We start from the raw sequence: 22,362 nt of genomic DNA on the forward strand, positions 1-22,362 counted from the left end.
AGCTGCTGCAGGGATGGACGGACGTGTCGGTAGAGGGGATGAATGGGCGCACGTTAGTTTTGTCACTCGCCATGGCAATGGCATCACCAGATCACGTCGTCGTGCAGCTGCAGGCTGCAGCGGACGTCGGGAGGGAGAGCTGAGCTGTAAGCCTGATGTAGAGGGGAGAGCGTTGGGGACAGACGATCTGGGCCGCCTTTGGGAGGCGAAGGCCTACTTTTGCGGGCATCATTTTTGGGCCAGCTCAGCCTCATGTGCGGGCAATTACGTGGCGGATAAACACCCCCGGGGCAGCCTCATGTGCGCGCTAATCGTGGGGTATTTATGAGACGACGAGGAGACACAAGTATGGACATGATGGAGCTTAGCTGGGGTGTAACCGTGTAAGCAAGTATAGAGCAAGCCCTCCAGCTTGGCACCGCTCCTTGCACTGCCACCTGTCGCGCAGGCTTCACTCGTCGCGAGGCCCCTGCCGTCCGCTGATCTGCCTGTGCCGTGCCGTTCTCGGTTCACCCCTCGCATTCACAGGCTCGCCGCAGCTACCAGCGGCACGGGCGACGGGTCGAGCAGAGCAGCAGCATGCGTTCTTGAGGCTGCCAGAAGATGAGGCCGCTGCAAGCATGCGCCGCGCGGCGTGCCGCACCAATCTGATCAGACTAAAAAGGTGCAGAACGGCGAGGACATCAGCGAATCAGAGTGAAATCTGAAATGACACAAAGACACTTGGCGAATAAAAGTATACAGATACAATGCTACTATCCAGAAAGGATAACGCAGCATTATACCTGGTTATAATCAGCGGCGGATCCAAAGGGGGGGCTGGGGGGGCTCCAGCCCCCCCTAATGGTTTGATTTCAAGCCTAATCACTGTAGCAAAAGCTTGATTTCACCATTAAATCTTCATGCAAATCAACATCTCAATTGTTTTAGCCCCCCTTGTCCCGCATCGTGCATCCGCCACTGGTTATAATATAATGCTGCATCAAGCGCAGTTCACAGCTTCATGTTAAAAGCTCACATCTTCTACAGAAAATTAGTACAAGGGTACTGTAGGCCGGATTTGCATCTTCCGAATGCTACCGTTAGCAAGCAAACAAACAAAGGAGAAAGCCACCAAAAAAAAAAATCACCAAATCCCTTGTTACACGGTGGTCCATAGGCTTCAGTGTGACGGAGTAGTTTGTTGATTTGTGTTCGTTTCAACGCGCAGACTGTTTTCACGACGGTACATAGACTTTGCGCCCTGAATTTGCACAGAAACTGTTAGTTAAGTACTAAACCCACTGGGCCGGAGGCAAGGTGCCATATAAAACATTAATCCAAGGTTCATGACCCTCGAGCCTCGAGCTCTTTTTGGTCGCAGCAAAAATAGATGGAGCAGCAGAAAACACAAACAAAAACTTACTTGGAATATAGTTCCGAGCTTTTTCAACGCTTTGGCTCGCAACTTCAAGACATCTTTGGAGACCGTGTTATCTCTCAGAACCTGAAATATCAAAGATCATAATTTCTAATTTAATATGCATAGCGGCATGTACGTGCAATCTTTGATCCAAGAACTCTAGGGGCACTCAGGACTTACCGCTTGGCAGACGTGTGAAAGTGTCGACTCAATATCAACCACATTAATTTTCCAAAGTGAGCTAAGCACGGCATCTTTTTTCTCCTCAAAACTCTTCATAAGTTGCTCTTCACTGTTCTCACTTCCCTCCATCTTTTTCATCCCTTCTTGAAGTTGTATTAGAGAGATAGCACCTACAACGGAAACTCGTTACCAGCGATGAGACCACAACATGGATTCAACAAAGCACTTAAGGGTGTCCTTGGAAGTACCTGAAGCAGCGTTAACCTGCGATTTAATGTGGTGTCCTTTGTCTCTAACCCACTCAGCTATAAACGGTACACCCATATAAATTCTACTTTTCCCAAGTTCTCTTGCTGCTTGTCGCACATAAATATACCCAATAGTGTGAAGCATAGCCTCGCCAAATGCTGAAATTTTTGTTTGAGACAAGTTAAAAACTTGGAAAGCCAATACTGAAATATCATATGTTCAAGGAATAAAATATAGACATCTGAGGACCACCATCACTGCTTGCTACACATAAAAAGATATTCTTTTCCACACCGGTAAAACCAAATTTCATTACCATGGCAACAAAAATACAGATAGTATCAGTTTAGTAACCACGAAAACATCACCAACACCATAAAATGTATCCATGCAAATGATCACAGAGGGAACATAAGCATGGACAGAAGCTACCACTACTACCAAAAAACTAAGCGAGAAAACGTCTGCCCAAAAAAGATCCTGCAAAGCTTAATCAGGTTCCAAACTACACATAAAAAGATATAATCTATTCAAACGAAAGTAAATCTACTGTGTCTACCAGATGGTGAATAAAATCGAAATGAAGTATTTGCAAGACGCAGATGATGCCCTTGAAAAAAATCACACCTTGGTAGTTGTGCACAATAAATACATAATAGCATGATGTACCTGCTTCGGATAAACGCCTAGCTTCAGCACTTGCATAGCTGACAAATTCATCCTTTCTCCCATCTACATATGGTTGAAGTCGGTCCTTCAGGCTCTGAGTAAGCTTTCGTTCTCTTTCTCTTTGTAACTCCTGCACCATAGTAAAGTTAATTAAGTTCAACTTATAATCGGCAATGTGAATACTAAATCGAACAATACCCCGGATGCAATTGATTTAGAAAAACAGCAGAAAGAGCATACTTTTATCTTTTCTTGAACCTTTGCTCTTGCCTCTTGACTGTTTGAGTTTTCCTCAACCTCCACTGAAGCTATAGATGCTAGAGCAAGCTGGCCAACATAATCTTCAAAATAGTCACTTCCAAAAAGCATCCCAAAGACAGCAGCAGGATCCACCATGTTATCCCTGAATGAATTGTAAAATAACTAAGAAAGTAAGAAAACGATTACAGAACAGGCACAAGTAACTGTCAGTAGTTAGCCTATTGTTCATGTTTTCCAGTTACCTACTATAGCTATTTACTATTCACTGTCATGTTTTTTTTCCCAGGTTCCTTGGCAACCAAGTTGATCATGGTGCCTTGGCAACCAAGTAGGAATCATAGCATCTGCTTTATGCAGTTAGAATATACTAAGGAGTAGGTACACCACTTGCTTATATATGCAGTGGTTAGCATCTTTTGTATCTAAGTTGTTATTGCAATTCAATACAATCCAAGCGGCCTGTTGGCCAAGCTGCCCTCTGGCAGCCCCAGTTCTACTTGTGCCGAATTACCTGTGATCTGGTGATCAACGCCAACAATTGGTACCAGAGCTCCAGGTTGAGAGAAAGGGAGAGGCATGGCCACCTCCGCAGAGAGAGCAGCAGCAGCCGTCGCCGCCGCCGAGCAGCGTGCGCAGCGTCTGGCCGCGGCAGAGGCCGCAGCCGCGCAGGCGCAGCAGGCCGCGGAGGCCGTAGCAGCAGCAGCTCGGAACGCGGCCGCCACGGCCGCGGCTCTGCGTCGAGAGTTGGTGGAGGAGGATCCGCCGCGCGATCGCCGCCCGCTTCCGCGGAGGAGCCCGGAGCGCGAGCGCAGGCAGACGTGGTCGCCCGATCGGGATCAGGATCACCGTCGCGGATGGGCCAGGGGCCACTCGCCAGTGATCCAGACCGTATACAAGGATTCTGGCTCGAGCTCCACCTGGCCGATGTTCACCAAGTCAAATTACCATGAGTGGGCCTCGATCATGAAGCTGAAGCTCCAGGCGCGGCAACTCTGGGACGCGATCGAGTACCAGGACCTACCATACCATGAGGACAGGCGCACGGTGGAGGCGATCATCGCCGCCGTGCCGCAGGAGATGCAGATGCCGCTGTCCGAGAAGGGATCGGCCAAGGAGGCCTGGGACTCCATCGCCGCCGCGCGGATCGGCGTCGATCGGGTGCGCCGCGCCACGCTCCAGCGACTCCGCAGCGACTGGGAGAAGCTCGCCTTCCGTCCGGGTGAGCAGATCGAGGACTTCACCCATCGCTTGATGGCCCTGAAGCAGCAGCTTCTTCTCCACGGCGACAACGACATCGATGAAGAGCGCGCGGTGGAGAGGTTCCTGCGCGCCGTGCCGCCGAAGTACGCCCAGCTCCGGATCGCCATCGAGACGCTTCTCGACTTCCAGGACCTCACCATCAAGGAGGTGTCTGGGCGTTTGAAGACGGTGGACGACATGGAGGTGCTGGCCGCGGAACCGGCCGCCATCGGTGGTCTGCTGCTGACAAGGGAGCAGTGGCGTGCCAAGGAGAAGGAGGAGGCTGCCGCTTCCACGTCAGGCAAGGAACCGCGACGTCGTCCACGCGGCGGCAAGAAGCAGCGCGGGAAGGGCAATCGCGGCGGAGGAGACAGAGGCGGTGGCGACGATCACGGGGCGGACGACGACACCTACCTCAACTGTGGTGATCGCGGCCACTGGGCGCGCGACTGCCGCCAGCCGCGCCGTGGTGGTGGTGACCGCGGCAGCGGCGGTGGCAACCAACGCGGAGGAGGCAACCGCGTTGGAGGTGATCGAGGTGCACGGCGCGGTGGTGGGCGTGGCGGTGCTGCGCACGTCGTAGAGGCGGAGGACGATGATGGTGCTCTGTTTTCCTCGCCCACGGCTTCCTCGAGCTCGACGAGAAGGCTGAAGTCGTCTGCTCCAAGGCCACGGCTTCCCTCGACATCAACGAGCCGCGCGCGCATCTTCCTCAACACCAGCCCCAACGAGGAGGCGCTCGACGGCTGGTACCTCGACAGCGGGGCCACGCATCACATGACCGGCCGCCGGGAGCTCTTCGCCGAGCTCGACACCACGGCGCGCGGCACGGTGTGTTTCGGCGACTCGTCTTGAGTGGAGATCAAGGGGACCGGCTCCATCGTCTTCCAGGCCAAGAACGGGGAGCAGCGCGTCCTCCATGGCGTCTTCTACATTCCAGCGCTCCAGAACTCGATTATGAGTTTGGGGCAGCTCGACGAAGGAGGCTCCAGGGTGGAGATTGAACATGGAGTGCTCCGTATCTAGGACCGGCGTGGTCGTCTTCTCGCCAAGGTACATCGCGGGCCCAGTCGGCTATACATCCTGCATTTGGAGGCCGCGCAGCCGGTGTGTCTTGCCGCCAGGAAGGAGGACGAGTCATGGAGGTGGCATGAGCGCTACGGGCATCTCAGCTTCGAGGCGCTGCACCAGCACGGCAAGCAGGAGATGGTGAGGGGGATGCCGGTGATCAAGCATGCGGAGCAAGTCTGCGACACCTGCGTCACCACCAAGCTCCGCCGCAAGCCGTTTCCGCCGCAGGCGCAGTACCGCGCGCAGGCGCCCCTGGACCTTGTCCACGGCGACTTGTGCGGGCCGGTGACGCCGGCGACGCCAGGAGGGCGCCGCTACTTCTTGCTGATGGTGGACGACGCCACCCGCTTCATGTGGGCGGTGCTTCTGCCGACCAAGGCTGCTGCTGCGGATGCCGTGAAGCGAGTGAAGGCCGAAGCAGAGAAGGAGACCGGCCGTGAGCTCAAGGTGCTGAGGACCGACAATGGAGGAGAGTTCACCGTTGGCGAGCTGGCGCAGTACTTCGCCGCTGAAGGAGTCAAGCGGCACTACTCTGCACCACACTCACCGCAGCAGAACGGTGTGGTGGAGCGGCGCAATCAGACGGTCGTGGCGACCGCATGCGCGGTCCTGAAGCAGAGGTCCATGCCGGCCAAATTCTGGGGGGAGGCGGTGATGACGGCGGTGCATCTGCTCAACCGCGCGCCGACAAGAAGCTTGCAAGGCAAGACCCCCTATGAGGCCTGGCACGGACGAGCGCCGGCGGTGAGCTATCTGCGTACATTCGGCTGTGTCGCCTACACAAGGGAGCTCGGGCAGCTGCGCAAGCTCGACGACCGCGGCAAGGCTGGGGTCTTCATCGGCTACGCAGAGGGCGCCAAGGCCTACCGGGTCCTCGATCCGACGACAGGACGCGTCAAGGTGAGCCGCGACGTGGTGTTTGATGAAGGGCGCGGCTGGGATTGGTCCAATTCGGCCGCCGGGACGTCTGCTTCGCCTCCAGCGACTTCGACATCGAGTTTTGGGGAGTCGACACAGACGGAGCTCCGCCGCGCACGCCGTCACCAGCTCCAGGGGAGCACGATCCACCGGCCTCCTCTGCTTCACCAGCAGCGGAGACCGAGCAGGCGGACCCAGTTGAGTTCGCGTCACCGCTCGAGGACGACGACGATCGCCTTGACGCTTTCTACGACGGCGAGCAGCTGCGGTACCGTACCATGCCCAACATCGTCGGGGACGCGCCCACACCGCCGCCGGCTTCACGTCTCTTCGCCGAGCTTCACCTCATGCACGTCGGCGAGCCGGCCAACTTCGCGGAGGCTGAAGGCGATCCTACCTGGCAGGCCGCCATGGAGCAGGAGATCAAGGCGGTTGAGCAGAACCGCACGTGGGAGCTTGTGGAGCTTCCTCCCGGTCACCGGCCCATCACTCTGAAGTGGGTCTACAAGCTCAAGAAGGACGAGCGGGGCGCGGTGACCAAGTACAAGGCGCGCTTGGTGGCGCGGGGTTTCGTCCAGCAGGAAGGGATCGACTTCGACGACGCGTTTGCTCCCGTGGCGCGCATGGAATCCGTCCGAGTCCTCCTCGCGCTGGCGGCCCAAGAAGGATGGCGCGTCCACCACATGGACGTCAAATCGGCCTTCCTCAACGGCGACCTAAAGGAGGAGGTGTACGTGAAGCAGCCGCCTGGCTTCACCGTCGCCGGGAAGGAGAAGTTGGTGTACCGTCTGCGCAAGGCTTTGTATGGCCTACGGCAGGCTCCGCGAGCTTGGAACGCCAAGCTAGACGCCACCCTCAAGGAGATGGGTTTCCAGCAAAGCGACCATGAAGCTGCGATGTACAAGCGAGGAACAGGGGAGGAGCTGCTGCTGATCGGCGTCTATGTTGACGACTTGATCATCACCGGTGCCAGCGCTCAAGCCATAGAAGGTTTCAAGGCTCAGATGAAGAAGGTTTTCGACATGAGCGACCTCGGCCTCCTGTCCTTCTACCTAGGGGTCGAAGTACACCAAGATCCAGCTGGGATCACTCTGAGGCAAACCCATTATGCCAAGAGGATCCTTGAGCTAGGAGGTATGGATGCCTGCAACCCTGCCCATACACCAATGGAGGAGCGGCTGAGGTTGAGCAGGCAGAGCACGGCTGCAGAAGTTGATCCCACCCAATACAGAAGATTGGTGGGCAGCTTGCGCTACTTGGTCCACACAAGACCTGACTTAGCCTTCTCAGCAGGCTTTGTCAGTCGATTCATGGAGAGGCCGACTGCAGAACACCAAGCTGCCATCAAGCGCATCCTGAGATATGTGGCTGGTACTCTGGAGTTTGGCCTGCACTACACTAAGGCTCCAGGGAGAGCAAGGTTTGTTGGGTACTACGACAGTGACTTGGCTAGGGACATTGACACCAGCAAGAGCACTAGTGGCACCCTGTTCTTTCTGGGAAGCAATCTTGTGTGCTGGCAGTCAGTGAAGCAGAAGGTGGTCGCTCTATCTAGTTGTGAAGCTGAGTACATTGCCACTACCACAGCTGCAACTCAAGCTATTTGGCTATCCAGGTTGCTGGCAGACCTCCTTGGAAGGAATGTGGAAGTGGTTGAACTGAAAGTTGATAGCAAGTCTGCACTTACTCTAGCCAAGAATCCAGTCTTTCATGAGCGCAGTAAGCACATCAGAATCAAGTATCACTTCATCAGAAACTGCTTGGAAGATGGAAGTATCAGGGCTGATCACATATCCACCACTGATCAGTTGGCTGACATTCTAACCAAGTCTCTTGGAAGATCAAAATTTGAAGAGATGAGGGGAAAAATTGGGCTCAAGCAGATCACTTCCAAGGACCACAAGGCTAAAAGGGAGAATTGTCAGTAGTTAGCCTAGTGTTCATGTTTTCCAGTTACCTACTATAGCTATTTACTATTCACTGTCATATTTTTTTTCCCCAGGTTCCTTGGCAACCAAGTTGATCATGGTGCCTTGGCAACCAAGTAGGAATCATAGCATCTGCTTTATGCAGTTAGAATATGCTAAGGAGTAGGTACACCACTTGCTTATATATGTAGTGGTTAGCATATTTTGTATCTAAGTTGTTATTGCAATTCAATACAATCCAAGCGGCCTGTTGGCCAAGCTGCCCAAGATTATGTTTCAAAAAGAGTGTTAAGATTGCAACTGAGCTTTTGAACAGCATCCGGTTGTCCGTCCTCCCTAAAACAGGCATTCTTTTATAGCTCGCACATTGTGATGCTATCTGCCCTGTTCGCTTGAACTACTTCAGCAGTACTTTTCAGCCAACGAACAGTGTTTTCCTCTCATAACAAATCAGCATAAGCCAAACCAGATAAATCACTTCAATCTGAATACTCATGAGCAGACTGCCTTTTTACAGAAAACATATACCTAATATTTATCAAATATCAGAAATGACGCATGACTTACTGGGGAATACCCTCCTTTCCGTACTTATCATAAGCCTCCTTTTTCCCAGGATCACTTAGGACTTGATAGGCCTCTCCAAGTTCCTGTTAAGATTAAGTGATTTAGTTAAATACTTTTTAGCAGTCAAACCATACAGAGGTGATACTGATTCGTCCCGCAGATTATGCATGTACAATACCAGTCAATAGTTTGGGTATTTAAATCGGGGAAAGATCAAAATCAAACTAGTAAAAAGCAACATCCTATCACATTCAGAAAATGAAGCACTGTGAATATAACAGATGCTAATAACCAAACTCTGTCACATGGGAAACTAAGAATAAATGCTACCCTGCAAAGCTATGGTACCCCTAGAAAAAATCGAAGCAAGCTTTAGAACACGGAACCTTGTCTCCGGTTTGCTTCTATAGTCAAACGGCCTCAATGTTCGCTGGTTTCAAAGAATTTTATCTTCCGATGGACACATGGCGTTCGAGGGCAGTCAATGGTTATATATACTACATAAATAACGGATCGAACACGGAAAACCTACCTGGAACTTAAGTGCCGCGTCAGGGTTCCCGGGATTCTTGTCCGGATGCACCAGCTTCGCCTGAAGAAAACAGGCACCCAAACAATTGATTGAGAAAGGCGAGTTCACTAGATACCTATCCGCGTCACAACACGCAACGGAAAACAAGAACAACCGAAGAGGGGCGCGCCGAGGCGCGAGGAGAGAGTGGGGGTCACCTTGATGTAATACGCCTTCTTGATCTCGGCGGGGGAGGCGTCGACGCTGACCCCCAGGACATCGTAGTAGGCGCTGTCCTTCACCATGGCAGGCAGCTCCTGGATCTCACCGCCGGCAGCTCTCGAAGCTACATGCACCAAGAGACGGGTATTAATGCCAGCGGCAATGGAGGAAGCCGGCGCTAATCGACGGGGAAGAAGGGCCGGATCTTTCCGCCACGAAAGAGAGGGAGAGGTCGATACCGGGGTCGCTAGGGCCTTCTGGAAGCCTCTGGAAGGTTCCCGGGGAAGTGGAGAACCAGAATGGAATAGCCGGATTTGGGGAAATCTATCAAATCTTCTGGGAAGCCAGAGGCAGAGTGGGGGGAGCGGGGAGGGCGGAGGACGGAGAAGTCGTCGGGGTGACGCGCTGTGTGTCCGATGTGGTCGCGCTGCGGAGAACACAGGACAGGTTCGTGAGCTGGGGCCACGCGTCAGTGTCGTCACGTCACGCGGTGGCCACGCGGACATCGGGGAGGGGCATGGACGAACGTCGCGAGGATGCGAGCTGTCGGCCGCGGGCCAGGTGATTTCTGGTTTCGGTGATGTGAATCCTGTGCAGGTGAGTACTGGACGAGATGCACAGGTGGCTTCGTCTGGAACACAATGATGTTTAAGAAATAATACTGTACGTACTAGAGTACTTTTTTTTAAGCCTCTACTCTGGGTACAGCTGTAGAATCTGTTCATGTACGAACACACACCCACACACACCACACACACCACGCGTACACAATCAGATCTACAACTACACGCAGATATGAAGACCGTGTCCTTCTTGAGATCACCAGAACCATCCACGGCTCCGTAGGCGACGGGCGCGTCGTAATCTCTTTGTAGTTTCACGCGATAGAGGCTGTAAAATTATTTTGGGAATAAATCCCGGTGAGAGACGTGAGTTATTCGAAACCACGCCGGCAGCGAGGGCACCTGACTCAGCTAGCCAACCGAAACTAGTTCGATTCTCGTACTAGAGTACTATAATAGAATAGAATTTTTCCCACATCTTAAAAAAAAAAGTATTTCATTTCCATCCCGGAAGTCCGGAACCCACTAGACGATGGCACCTGAATTAACGATGACCGATATCTTTCGTGATCACCTTTGATTTTATTTTTTTATTTTTTGCGATTGATCACCTTTGAATTTTGATACCGCGTCTGCGATCATCCTAAGTTATTGATTGATGAACAAACAGGCGGAGTCAGTGCAAGTGCCATCTACCGGTGGGGGATGACGAACATCATAAGGGAATCCATCAGCAAGAGTGGTGGAAGATGTGTATGCCGAAGGGTAAGGATGGCATGGGTTTTAGAGATCTATGGCAATGCTAGCAAAGCAGGTTTGCAGGCTTTTAAGTGATCCAGATTTATTATGTGCTAGAGTGCTTAGAGCTCGGTACTATCCGGATGGTAAATTATTGAATGCCAGGATAAAGAGTGGGAGTTTATACACTTGGCAGAGCATACTAGCTGGGCTCCAATGTTTCAAGCAAGGATATATTTGGAGAGTAGGTGATGGTAAGCAGATAAAGATCTGGGAAGATAACTGGATCCCGGGAAGTCATAATTTGGAAATTCAAACGGCTAGGGGAAACAACTTGGTGTCCACGGTTGATGAATTGATTAACCCTATAAATTCAACATGGGACGAGGACTTGTTGAAGGCTATCTCTTGGGCGACTGATGTTTATCGAATTTTGCAGATCCCTATCCGCTCTGGTAAGGATGACTTGGTGGCTTGGCATTATAATAGAAGTGGTTTGTTCTCGGTGAAATCAGCCTACCATTGTTAATGGGAAAAAGCAAGTTTGGGGTGAGAAGTAATCAAGTGCAGGCCAACACTGCATCAAGGAGTTGGCTTTGGAAGAGCTTATGGAAATTAAAAGTACCAACAAAGATTAGGATCTTCGGGTGGCGGGCACTCAAGGGCTCTTGCCATGCCGTGCCATTCTTGCGAACCGACATGTTGGGGATGAAAGCGGTTGTCCAGTATGTCAGAATGGAGCTGAGGATATTAAACACACGATCTTCACATGTGACCGAGCGAAACAAGTTTGGCGTTCGTTGGGTGTTGAGGAGAACATATAGCGCCTACTGATGACTGACCGTTCGAGCTCGGTAATTCTTGAGGAAATCTTTACAAGGGATGATCAAGTTCATACTCTTGAGGTGGGTTTAGTGGAGTTAGTCATCACAGCCGGCTGGTATATATGGTGGGAGCGTCGACAATTGGTCCATGGAGAGACCGTCCAGTGACTGTCAAGGTCTGCCATGGCTATTGTGGCACTTACCAAGAATTATAAGTTGGCAACGAAGAAAGCTTCAGTTTTAAGGCAGGGGTGGAAAAAACCTCCAGAGGGTAAGGTCGTGGTGAATGTTGATGCAGCTTTCGATAAAAATGGTGGCTACGGTAGTGTTGACTCTATTATAAGAGATTGTTTTGGAGGTGTCTTAGCAACAGCCCACAGCTTCGTACCACATCTTGTTGATGCACCGATGGCGGAGGCTTATGCGCTGAAGGAGGGATTGATGTTAGCACATCACATAGGGGGCAGCGGATTAATCATTCAATCGGATTGCATGGAAGTGGTACAAATTATGAAGGGTGGAAGCTTCTCAGCGAATTCAACAGCTGCGATATATGATGATTTCAATATCATATGGAGTGGTTTTCAAGATATATCTATTGAACATTGTAGTAAGGAGGCAAATCAGGTGGCTCACAATCTAGCTAGAAGATGTGGGGGGTACGACCCTAGATACTCACGGTAGACCACATGGGCTGCACCCCCAGGGACGGCCCAGCCCACAAGACGAAGCTTTATGGGGCATGACTCTGCTCGGCGCCTTCTGCAAGACACCGGAAATATATCCTGAAGATACTATGAGATCTGTTAGGATACGTATGATCCTGAGATTCCTGTAATATATTATTACTTTCCGGTTATCTCTTAGATCTAACCGACTTGTAACCCTGTCGCCCCGGACTATATAAGGCGGGCAGGGACCCCCTCCAAACTCACGCAATATCATATGATAGTTAATACAAACCAACAGGCCACAGGAGTAGGGTATTACGTCATACTGACGGCCTGAACCTGTCTAACTCGTGTGTCTCTGTTGCCTTCTTGTTCTTGATCACACGCTTCTCTGTCGATCAATCTATCTTCGTGGGATACCCCTCAGAGGATTACTGATGATATTCTGTCGATAGTTGGCACGCCAGGTAGGGGTGTGCGTGCTGTTTCCTTGTTGAACAAGATGACTTTTTCGTAGGCTCTTCGTCCCTCCTGCAGCTCAGCCAGATCTTCACGATCGGATCCATCTCGTGGATCATCAATGCTGATGGAGTCAGAGAGCTCCTCGAGCCGGTGTAGATCAATTCTATGCCGATCACCCCTGCACCTGCGACTACAGATCCGATCTCGGAACCACCTCTGAGGTCGCCTTCATCGACGACTCACCACCCGCTTCCTCGCTACCAGAGGAGGTAGATCAACAATGACGATCTGATCGCATCCATCTATCGGGTTGGTCTGAAGCTCACCGATTGCCTCTCCATCGCCGAATCGGCTCTGGACACTCTAGTTCAGCGTCGACCACCCTCCGATCCAGATCTATCGGAGGCTGCTCGAGAAACTCTAGGGGTTATGGCCCTATCCTTCGGGTTCACCAACACCGCCGCCACTTACCAAGATGCCCTAAGGGGTCGGTTCACCGACCAGGTTGGAGATGTCCATCCTCTCATTGACCAGCCTTCGCCGGCCATCAACATGCTCCACATCGATCGATGCTCCAGAGCATCCCTCTAGACCATCCCGAAGGAGAAGCCAAACTCAAAGTCCCAGGGCTCTACGGAGACCGTTGCCAAAACGACCACCAAACTACTTCATCCCCCTCCGTTTCGTGGCGGCGCAATCTTCAATGTCAGCGTCGACAGCCACCCTCGGAACGGCGAAACTGAGGAGGAACGCACTGCTCATGAGAACCGGAATGTCAACTGCACGTAGCGCCGAGCAAACGAGATTGTCCTTGCGAGGGTCAAGCAGCAGCTTGACTCGTAAGGAAGATCACTCCAACACAACCTCGACGATGAGTTTGTCTGTGTTGACGGCCACGACGTCTATAAGACCCCAAGCGCATACCTGGCCGTGGCTGCCAACGAGCTCGCCTGGCTCTCGCAGACACCGGAGGTCGCTAAGGTCGCTGCAATGCTTAAAGCGACGCATTGCTAGGTCAATGAGATCCGCCAGGATCAGAGACCTTCTTACTTCACAACCTTGATTCGTCGATCAGTCGCCATAAGATCCGATCACCACCCAAGTCGCTTCACCGACTAGCACCGCGATGATAGGCAACCCCTCTAGGGCGGAGCTAGGGGCAACCGCTTTGAACATCACCACCAACCCGACTAGGAGGTTGACCAAGACGTCCGAGTGCACCTCAACAATCTTTGAGATGCACAACGACATATCGACGAACGCCGTTTCGGTCACCATGAAGAAGTACGCCGCCGCTAGGAGTATGAGCAAGAGTACGGTAACCTAAACTCATCTCTCAAGCCGCTCGCCACCAGCAACGCCGAAGGGCCCCCAGCATTCACGAGGGCATCGACAACCCCGAAGGGCCCCCAGCATTCATGAGGGCTCTCCGAATACTTCAGTGGCCCTGTGGTTTTAAAATCACCGGGGTCAAGCCTATGAAGGAAGGATGAATCCAATACAGTGGCTATAGGCTTGCACCACTATTGTTCGTACCGCCGGAGGAGACACCAGTGTCATGGCGAACTATCTTCTTGTCATGCTCACGCTAGCCGCCATGAGCTGGTTTACAAGCCTTGCCTCGGACTCCATTGAATCCTAGAAGAGCTAAAAAAAGTCTTCACCGATAATTACATGGCTATGTGTACTTGGCCGGGCACCAAGCATGATCTAAACCGCATCAACTAGAAGTCGGCCGAGCTCCTCTGTAGCTACATCCAACGCTTTTCCAAGATAAGGAATTATATTCCCAACATCATGGAAGCTGAGGTCATCACCGCCTTCATCCGAGGACTCCACCACCATGAGCTTCACTCCAAGTTCAACCGTAAGCCACCCATAGGGATTGGCGAGATGATCACGACCGCCAACCAGTACGCTGATGCTGAGGAAGCCGAGGCGCGCTTCAACGAGGATGCGGGCACTCATCGCCCAACACGCCGGTACGACGACCGCCCCTATGACCGATGCTACAATGACCACCGCTACGATGACCGTAGTTACCATCGTGATAGCGGCTGTGATCGGCCAGAAGGACCTAAGTCTGGCAAAAATCATCGCCGCTAGCCAGACCACTTCGTCGCTGCCATCAATGAACCTCGCGCCAAGCATAACTACGATGAGCAATACAAGAAGATTCTCGACGGCTCATGCCCTCTCCATAAGAACGCCAGACATAAGATGAAGGATTGCCTTGGTTTGGCTAAGGAGTTCTAGGACAAAAAGCTAGACGACGACACCAACAACGGAGCTAAAGGCCGCTGACCACCTAGGGGTAATAACAATGCCTTCTAGGACCATGACAAGGTGGTCGCCACCATCTTTGAGGGCCTTGCCTCCACCGAGAGCAGAAGAGAACGGAAGCTCGCCGTCCAGCAGGTGCTCGCCGTCACTACAGAAGATGCCGCCGCCAACCCTAGCTATCGCCCATGGTCTGAGGTCCCCATCATCTTCAGCAGGGCCGACCAGTGGGTGGACATCCCCTGAATAGGGTATTTCCCCCTTGTCCTCGATGCAACCGTCTAGAAGGTGCTTTTCAGAAAAGTGCTCGTCGACGGTAGGAGCGTTCTGAATCTCCTCTTTGTCGGAGCCCTAAAGGAGTTGGGCCTCAGGATAACAGATCTCACACCCTTAGACTCTTCCTTCTGGGGTGTGGTACCTGGCAGGGCATCCAAACCACTTGGAGAGATCACCCTACCAGTACAGTTCGGCACGGCAAGCAACTACCGCGTCGAGCACATCAACTTCTACGTCGCCGACTTCAACACTGCCTACCATGACATACTTGGTCTGCCAGCTCTGGCCAAGTTCATGGCCATACCGCACTATGCATATTTGGTGTTGAAGATGCCTTCGCTTGTAGGAGTCCTGGCCTTATGGGCCAACCCCTTCATCGCCTACACCTGCGAGATAGAGAGTCTCACCCATGCTAAAGTAACTGACCTCTCCATCCAGATGGCTAGTGTGGTCACCGACACCAAGACGGTGCATGCCGATGACCTGGAGATCCTATCGCTGGAGCCTCCTCGTGCCTCCACCAAGTCCATGGAAACTAAGGAGGTCGGCCTTGGCCTCGACGACCCATCCAAGACCGTGAAGATTGGGGCTCACCTCGACCCCAAATAGGAAAGCGCGCTCGTCTCCTTCCTACATGCCAACGCCGATGTGTTTGCTTAGAAACCTGTAGACATGCCGGGGGTACCATGGGAGAAGATCGAGCACTCCTTGAATGTCTCGCCGACCGCCAAACTGATCAAGCAAAAACTCTGTTGATTCACGCTAGACAAGAAGGAGGCTATTAGGGTAGAAATAAAACGGCTCCTAGCTACCAGATTCATAAAAGAAGTGTATGAATTTGAGTGGTTAGCAAACTCTGTTCTCATTCAAAAAAAGAATAAAGAACGAAGAATGTGTGTTGATTACACTGATCTAAACAAACACTGCCCTAAAGACCCCTTCGGTCTGCCTCGGATAGATGAGGTTGTAGACTCCACCGCTGGCTGTGAACTGCTCTCCTTCCTCGATTGTTACTCTAGCTATCATTAGATCTCCCTCAAGGAAGAAGACCAGATCAAGACACCGTTCATCATGCCCTTCGGTGCGTACTGCTACACCACCATGTCCTTCAGACTCAAGAACATCAGGGCGACTTATCAAAGGGCTATCTAGATGTGCCTCGATCAACAGATCGGCCGCAATGTCGAAGCTTACATCGATGATGTGGTCGTCAAGTCCAAAACCGCCGATGATCTTATCGCTGACCTCGAAGAAACGTTCGCCAACCTTAAAAGGTACCGATGGAAGCTGAACCCTTCAAAGTGCATCTTTGGAGTTCCATCCGGTATACTACTAGGCTACATCGTCAGCGCACGAGGCATTGAGCCCAACCCTGACAAGGTTTTCGCCATCACCAACATGAAATGGCCAACATGCGTCAAGGATATATAGAAGCTTACAAGCTGCATGGCTGCTTTAAGCTGCTTCATATCGTGCCTCGATGAAAAAGGGCTATCGTTCTTCAGACTCCTCAAGGCCTCCGAGCGCTTTTCCTAGTCGGAGGAGGTAGACATAGCTTTCAAGCAGCTCAAGTTGTTCCTAACAAAGCCTCCGATCATGACGGTGCTATGGCCAGACAAAACTCTCCTAATCTACATCGCCGCTACTTCTTGCGTCATCAGCATGGCCATTGTGGTCGAACACGAGGAGGCCGAGCATGCCTATAAGGTGCAACGTCCAGTATACTTCATTGGCGAGGTTCTCAACGAACCCAAGACTCGTTATCCTCAGGTCCAAAAGTTGTTGTACGCCATCCTAATTACATCGTGCAAGATCCGCCACTACTTCAAGTATTACAAGATCGTCATGGTCACTGAGTTCCCTCTGGGAGACATTCTCTGCAACAAAGAGGCCAATGGTCGTATCATTAAGTGGGCTATCGAGCTCGGCACTTACTCCATTGAATTCAGAAGCAGGCCTACCATCAAGTCTTAGGCACTTACTGATTTCGTCGCTGAGTGGACTAAGATTCAAGAGCATATCATCGCTACTTGCCCCGAGCACTGGGTGATGTACTTTGATGGTGCTCTCAACATCAACGATGTTGGTGTGGGCATTCTGTTCATCACGCCGACCAAGGATAAGCTCTGATACGTTCTCTGAATACATTTTCCAGCCTCCAACAACACCGCTGAATATGAAACATGTCTCCATGGACTTGTATAGCCGTTGAGCTCGGCGTTAAATGCATCATGGTATACGGGGACTCCGCACTAGTCATCAACCAGCTCAATAAAGACTGGTCTTGCTCCAGTGAGAAGATGGATGCATATTATGTAGAAATCAGGAAGCTTGAAGGGAAATTCTACGGTATCGAGTACCACCACGTGGTACGCGATCAAAATCAGCTCACCGAATACTTATCCAAGTTAGGCTCCTCTCGCGCCGTGATTCCACCGGGGGTCTTCATTCAAGATCTTCTGGCACCATCCATTAAGGAAGATAAGAAAATTCAAGAAGTTCCCCCCGCTGAGCTGCTGGTACTTACGGTACCTTCGTCGGCCGCCGATTGGAGGGAACAGTTCATCAAGTACCTCTCCGGCACCGAAGTACCCGCCGATAAGACTGAAACTGAACACCTAATCCATCAAAGCAAGCATTACGTGTTGGTGGACGGTAACTTGATGAGGAAAAGTGCCAAGGAAGGTGTCAAGGGCGTCGATCCCTAGGGTAGCTGGCCCTTGGCTACAGAGTTCATAGCCACGGTCCGTCTTCTCCGGCGAGGTTTACCCCTCCACCGCAGGCTTGTTGGTTGAGAGGAAGAGGGAGGTTGGATGATAATAATCTTGCTTAATCCTTAATTGTTCTGAGTCCACCCAATATATGGCCAAAGGCCCAACATATGGAGCAACACACTCTTGAAATCAAGGAACTAAAAATAGAAACTCTCGATCGGCTTTCCTCCTAGCCACTCGCGGTGACCGCGCCCAGCACGTCGTCCTCACGCATGATCTCGACACGTTCCACACGTGCAGCATCGCAGCGCACGTCATGAGCCCGACGACGCCTAGTGTATGTGCGCTCGACCATGACAGAAGGGATACTGTAAAATGCATCACCTAAGAAAACGGAGTGAAGCTATTTCTCAAAATTCACTCTGGTTCCTACGGCAACCACGTGGCCTCGAGAACACTAGTCGGCAAAGCTTTTCGAGCTGGTTTTTACTGGTCCATGGCCATCTCCGATGCAGATGACCTCGTTCGATGTTGTGAAGGATGTCAATTTTTCGCCAAGCAAATACATGTGCCGACACAAGAGCTGCAGACCATCCCAGCTTCCTAGCCCTTCGCATGCTGGGGACTAGATATGATTGGGCATTTCAAGCTAGCGCCAAGTGGTTTCTGATACGTATATGTCACCATCGACAAGTTCTCCAAGTGGATCGAGTATAAATCGCTCGTCTCAGCTACTGCAAAGAGAGCAGTCGAGCTCTTCGAAGATATCATCTACAGATTCGGTCTCCCGAATAGCATCATCATCGACCTTGGAACTACGTTTACTGGCCATCACTTTTGGGACTTCTGCAAAGACCGATGCATCTCTGTCAAATACATCTCCGTTGCCCATCCTAGCGCCAATGGTGAAAGGTCCTAATGGCTAGAGGGGGGTGAATAGCCTATTAAAAAATTCTACAACAACACTTAACAAACCGGATAGATAATTATGAGGCGAAGCAAGTGTTGCGCTAGCCTACTAAAATAGCAAGCCACCTACCACAATTCTAGTTTATATAGTTTCTATCTACACAATAGCTATGACACTACACTAATTTAGTGTGCTCTCAAAAGCTAACTAAAGAGCCACACTAACCAAACTAACAAGCTCTCACAACTAGCTACACTAAAGAGCTTGATAACTAGTTTGCGGTAATATAAAGAGAATGAGCAAGAAAGTTATACCGCCGTGTCGAGGAAGGAGCCAATCAATCACAAGAAAGAATAATAATGAAAACCAATCACCTTGGAATCAAATGATGACACAACGATTTTTTTACCGAGGTTCACTTGCTTGCCGGCAAGCTAGTCTTCGTTGTGGCGATTCACTCACTTCGAGGTTCACGAGCTAATTGGCATCACACGCCAAACCCTCAATAGGGTGTCGCACAACCAACACAAGATGGGGATCACACAAGCCATAAGCAATTCACTAGAGTACCTTTTGGCTCTCCATCGGGGAAAGGTCAAGAACCCCTCACAATCACCATGATCGAAGCCAGAGACAATCACCACCCTCTGCTCAACGATCCTCGCTGCTCTAAGCCATCTAGGTGGTGGCAACCACCAAGAGTAACAAGTGAATCCTATAGCAAAACACAAACACCAAGTGCCTCTAGATGCAAATACTCAAGCAATGCACTTGGATTCTCTCCCAATCTCACAAAGATGATGAATCAATAATAGAGATGAGTGGGAGGGCTTTGGCTAAGCTCACAAGGTTGCTATGTCAATACAAATGGCCAAGAGAGTGAGCTTGAGCTGGCCATGGGGCTTAAATAGAAGCCTCCACGAAATAGAGTCGTTGTACCCCTTCACTGGGCACAACACGGGATGACCTGATGCTCCAGTCATATTGACCGGACGCTGGACCTCAGCGTCCGGTCATGCGATGCATACTACGTGTCCCCTCTCTTCAAATGTTGATCGCCCGATCTCAATGGTCAAGTGACGACCAGATGCAGCAGCTCAAAGTGACCGGACGCTAAACCACAGCGTTTGGTCGTTTCCAGTAAGCATCCAGAGATGACTTTTCACTACCGGACACATCCGGTCATGCTCGACCGAACACACCTAGCGTCTAGTCACTCAGCGACTCCTCTTTCCACTACCATGTCAGCAGGACCGGCGCACCCTATCAGCGTCTGGTCACTGAGTGACCCAGCGTCCAGTCAAAGACCGACGCTGCACGCCCTCTGCTGCCACTGACTAGACGCGCCAATCCTTTCGAGACCAGCATCCGATCACTTACAGTGACCTTCGTCTTTTCTATCTAGGGCATCGGTGGCACCATCGGACTATCCGCACTCTACGGGCGGACACCCCGCTGGTGAAGTTTCTAACCCTTACTCAATTGTGCCAACCACCAAGTGTATCACCTTGTGTACAAGTGTGTTAGCATATTTTCATAAACATTTTCAAGGGTGTTAGCACTCCACTAGATCCTAAATGCATATGCAATGAGTTAGAGCATCTAGTGGCACTTTGATAACCGTATTCCGATATGGGATTCACCCCTCTTAATAGTATGGCTATCGAACTTAAATGTGATCACACTCTCTAAGTGTCTTGATCACCAAAACAAAATAGCTCCTACTATTTATACCTTTGTCTTGAGCCTTTTATTTTTCTCTTTCTTCTTTTCAAGTCCAAGCTCTTGATCATCACCATGGCATCACCATCATCATGTCATGATCTTCATTTGCTTTATCACTTGGAATATGCTACCTATCTCATAATCACTTGATAAACTAGGTTAGCACTTAGGGTTTCATTAATTCACCAAAACCAAACTTGAGCTTTCAAACGGCTAGGTCGAACGGGTGAACGGCATGATCCATGATGCCCTCAAAAAAGGCTATATCAGAAAGAAGAAAAGCATTCAGGCAGATGGCTCAAAGAGCTACCAGCCGTGGTCTGGGGATTGCACACTCAAGCTAGTCACAGCACCGGTGTGTCTCTATATTTCATGGTCTACGGCTCAGAAGCCATACTACCAGCGGATATTGCCTTCCGAGCACCCATGGTGGAAAATTATGATGAAGAGCAAGCCATCGCTGTTCGGATAGAGGACGTCAATAGGGCCGAGGAGGAACACCTAATCACCTGTGTCTGCACAGCCAAATTTCTAGAAGGCTTGCGGAGATACTAGTATGCCCTAGAGATAATCATAGAGATGATTATATTGCCTTGTATCCATAATATATTATGAGTTCATTGAATTTCCATTAAAGACAACCTGTATCAATTAGCAATTATGTGAATTGTTTATGAAACTCTTTTACTTGTATGGTTATTCTAATGTTGTCCCTGGTCAGAGGTCGTAGGAGGACACACATGAATAATGGATCAACACATTATTAGTTGATGACTATGTTTCACAAGTCATAGACATGGAGATGTCAAACTAATAATGTGGGCACATGTATGACATGGGGCTGGACTGACCCAACGTGAGATGTTGTTATTATCTCTATTCACATCATGTACGTTATGTCCTTAGACCTGAGATTGTTGTATGTATTTAAGATGTGAAACGACCTACTCAGGGACTATCAAACGCTACTCCGTAACAGGATAGTTATAAAGGTGGTTTTCGGGTTTGTCGGGAAACATGCTATGAGACAGACAATCAAGAAGGAATTTGCCCCTCTCTATATGAGAGAGATATCACTGGATCACTCTAATGATTAGATCAAGAAATGCATGGCCGTGCTTGGGCTAAGTGTTAACCTATGAGTTGGACCAAATATCGTGAGGCAAGGGAATAATAAGTATGTGGTTTTGTGGTGGTTCGTTTGATATGATCTTTGCGTATGCATAGGAGTTGACATGCCTTGCTAGAGGCCGCTATCAACTAATGGTCGAGTAGGAGTACTCGGGCCATGTCTATGTGTGCGTGAATCCATAGGGTCGCATGCTTAAGGGGCTGGAAGCCTAATTCGGATTAGATCCGAGTTAGACAAGGCTTAGGGTTACTAATGGGCCTCCAACTCGGGAGCTCATTAGGGACGCCTATAAATAAGTGGGGTGGGCAACAGGGCTAGGGATCCACACCATTTTTGCAGCCGCCGCCACCCATCCTACGCCCACGCCTGCTGCTCCTCGTGGACCTAGCAGTCCGGAGGCGCGACGCTTCCTCCCTGTACGTGTGGATACCTCGGAGGTGCTGCATCTGGAGCACAAGGACGAACCGCACGAAGGGGACGGACGTACGGACGGCCTTTCAACTGCATGGCACTGCTACGATATGTACGACTACATCGAGTCGCTTCCACTGCACCTACGCATCTAGTGGTAATCACGTGATCTATAACTAGTAGTAGATCCTGGTTTATAAGGTCGAATTTTTGTTTTCCGGCTAGCGTAGCATCTTCATAACCCTACAGTGATATCAGAGCGGGTTACTATGTTGTTATAGGTTTAGATGAGTGCATATGGAGATATACGCGGTTGTAGATGAGTCTCTGATCATGGTTCGTGATTTTACCGTGTTGGTCTTGTAACGATCTACTCGTACCGGTCAGAATTCCGCCATCCGAGTTAAGTGATACATGTAAATTCAGTCATGGCAAG

At 50.7% G+C, this 22,362-nt stretch overlaps 1 protein-coding gene across 1 annotated transcript; it reads right to left on the reverse strand.

Moving 5' to 3' along the window:
• Positions 1-936: 936 nt before the first annotated feature.
• LOC136515016 (chaperone protein dnaJ 10-like) lies at positions 937-9,708 on the reverse strand. The gene is made up of 10 exons (XM_066508712.1): positions 9,460-9,708; positions 9,217-9,344; positions 9,020-9,079; positions 8,488-8,570; positions 2,744-2,906; positions 2,504-2,633; positions 1,834-1,992; positions 1,583-1,755; positions 1,406-1,486; positions 937-1,243 (listed from the first exon to the last, which is right to left on the reverse strand). The coding sequence occupies exons 2-10, from the start codon at positions 9,301-9,303 to the stop codon at positions 1,163-1,165; spliced, it is 1,017 nt and encodes a 338-aa protein (XP_066364809.1). The 5' UTR covers positions 9,304-9,344; positions 9,460-9,708; the 3' UTR covers positions 937-1,162.
• Positions 9,709-22,362: the final 12,654 nt, after the last annotated feature.

Source organism: Miscanthus floridulus, chromosome 17 (genome assembly GCF_019320115.1).
Source record: "Miscanthus floridulus cultivar M001 chromosome 17, ASM1932011v1, whole genome shotgun sequence".
Lineage (NCBI taxonomy): Eukaryota > Viridiplantae > Streptophyta > Magnoliopsida > Poales > Poaceae > Miscanthus > Miscanthus floridulus.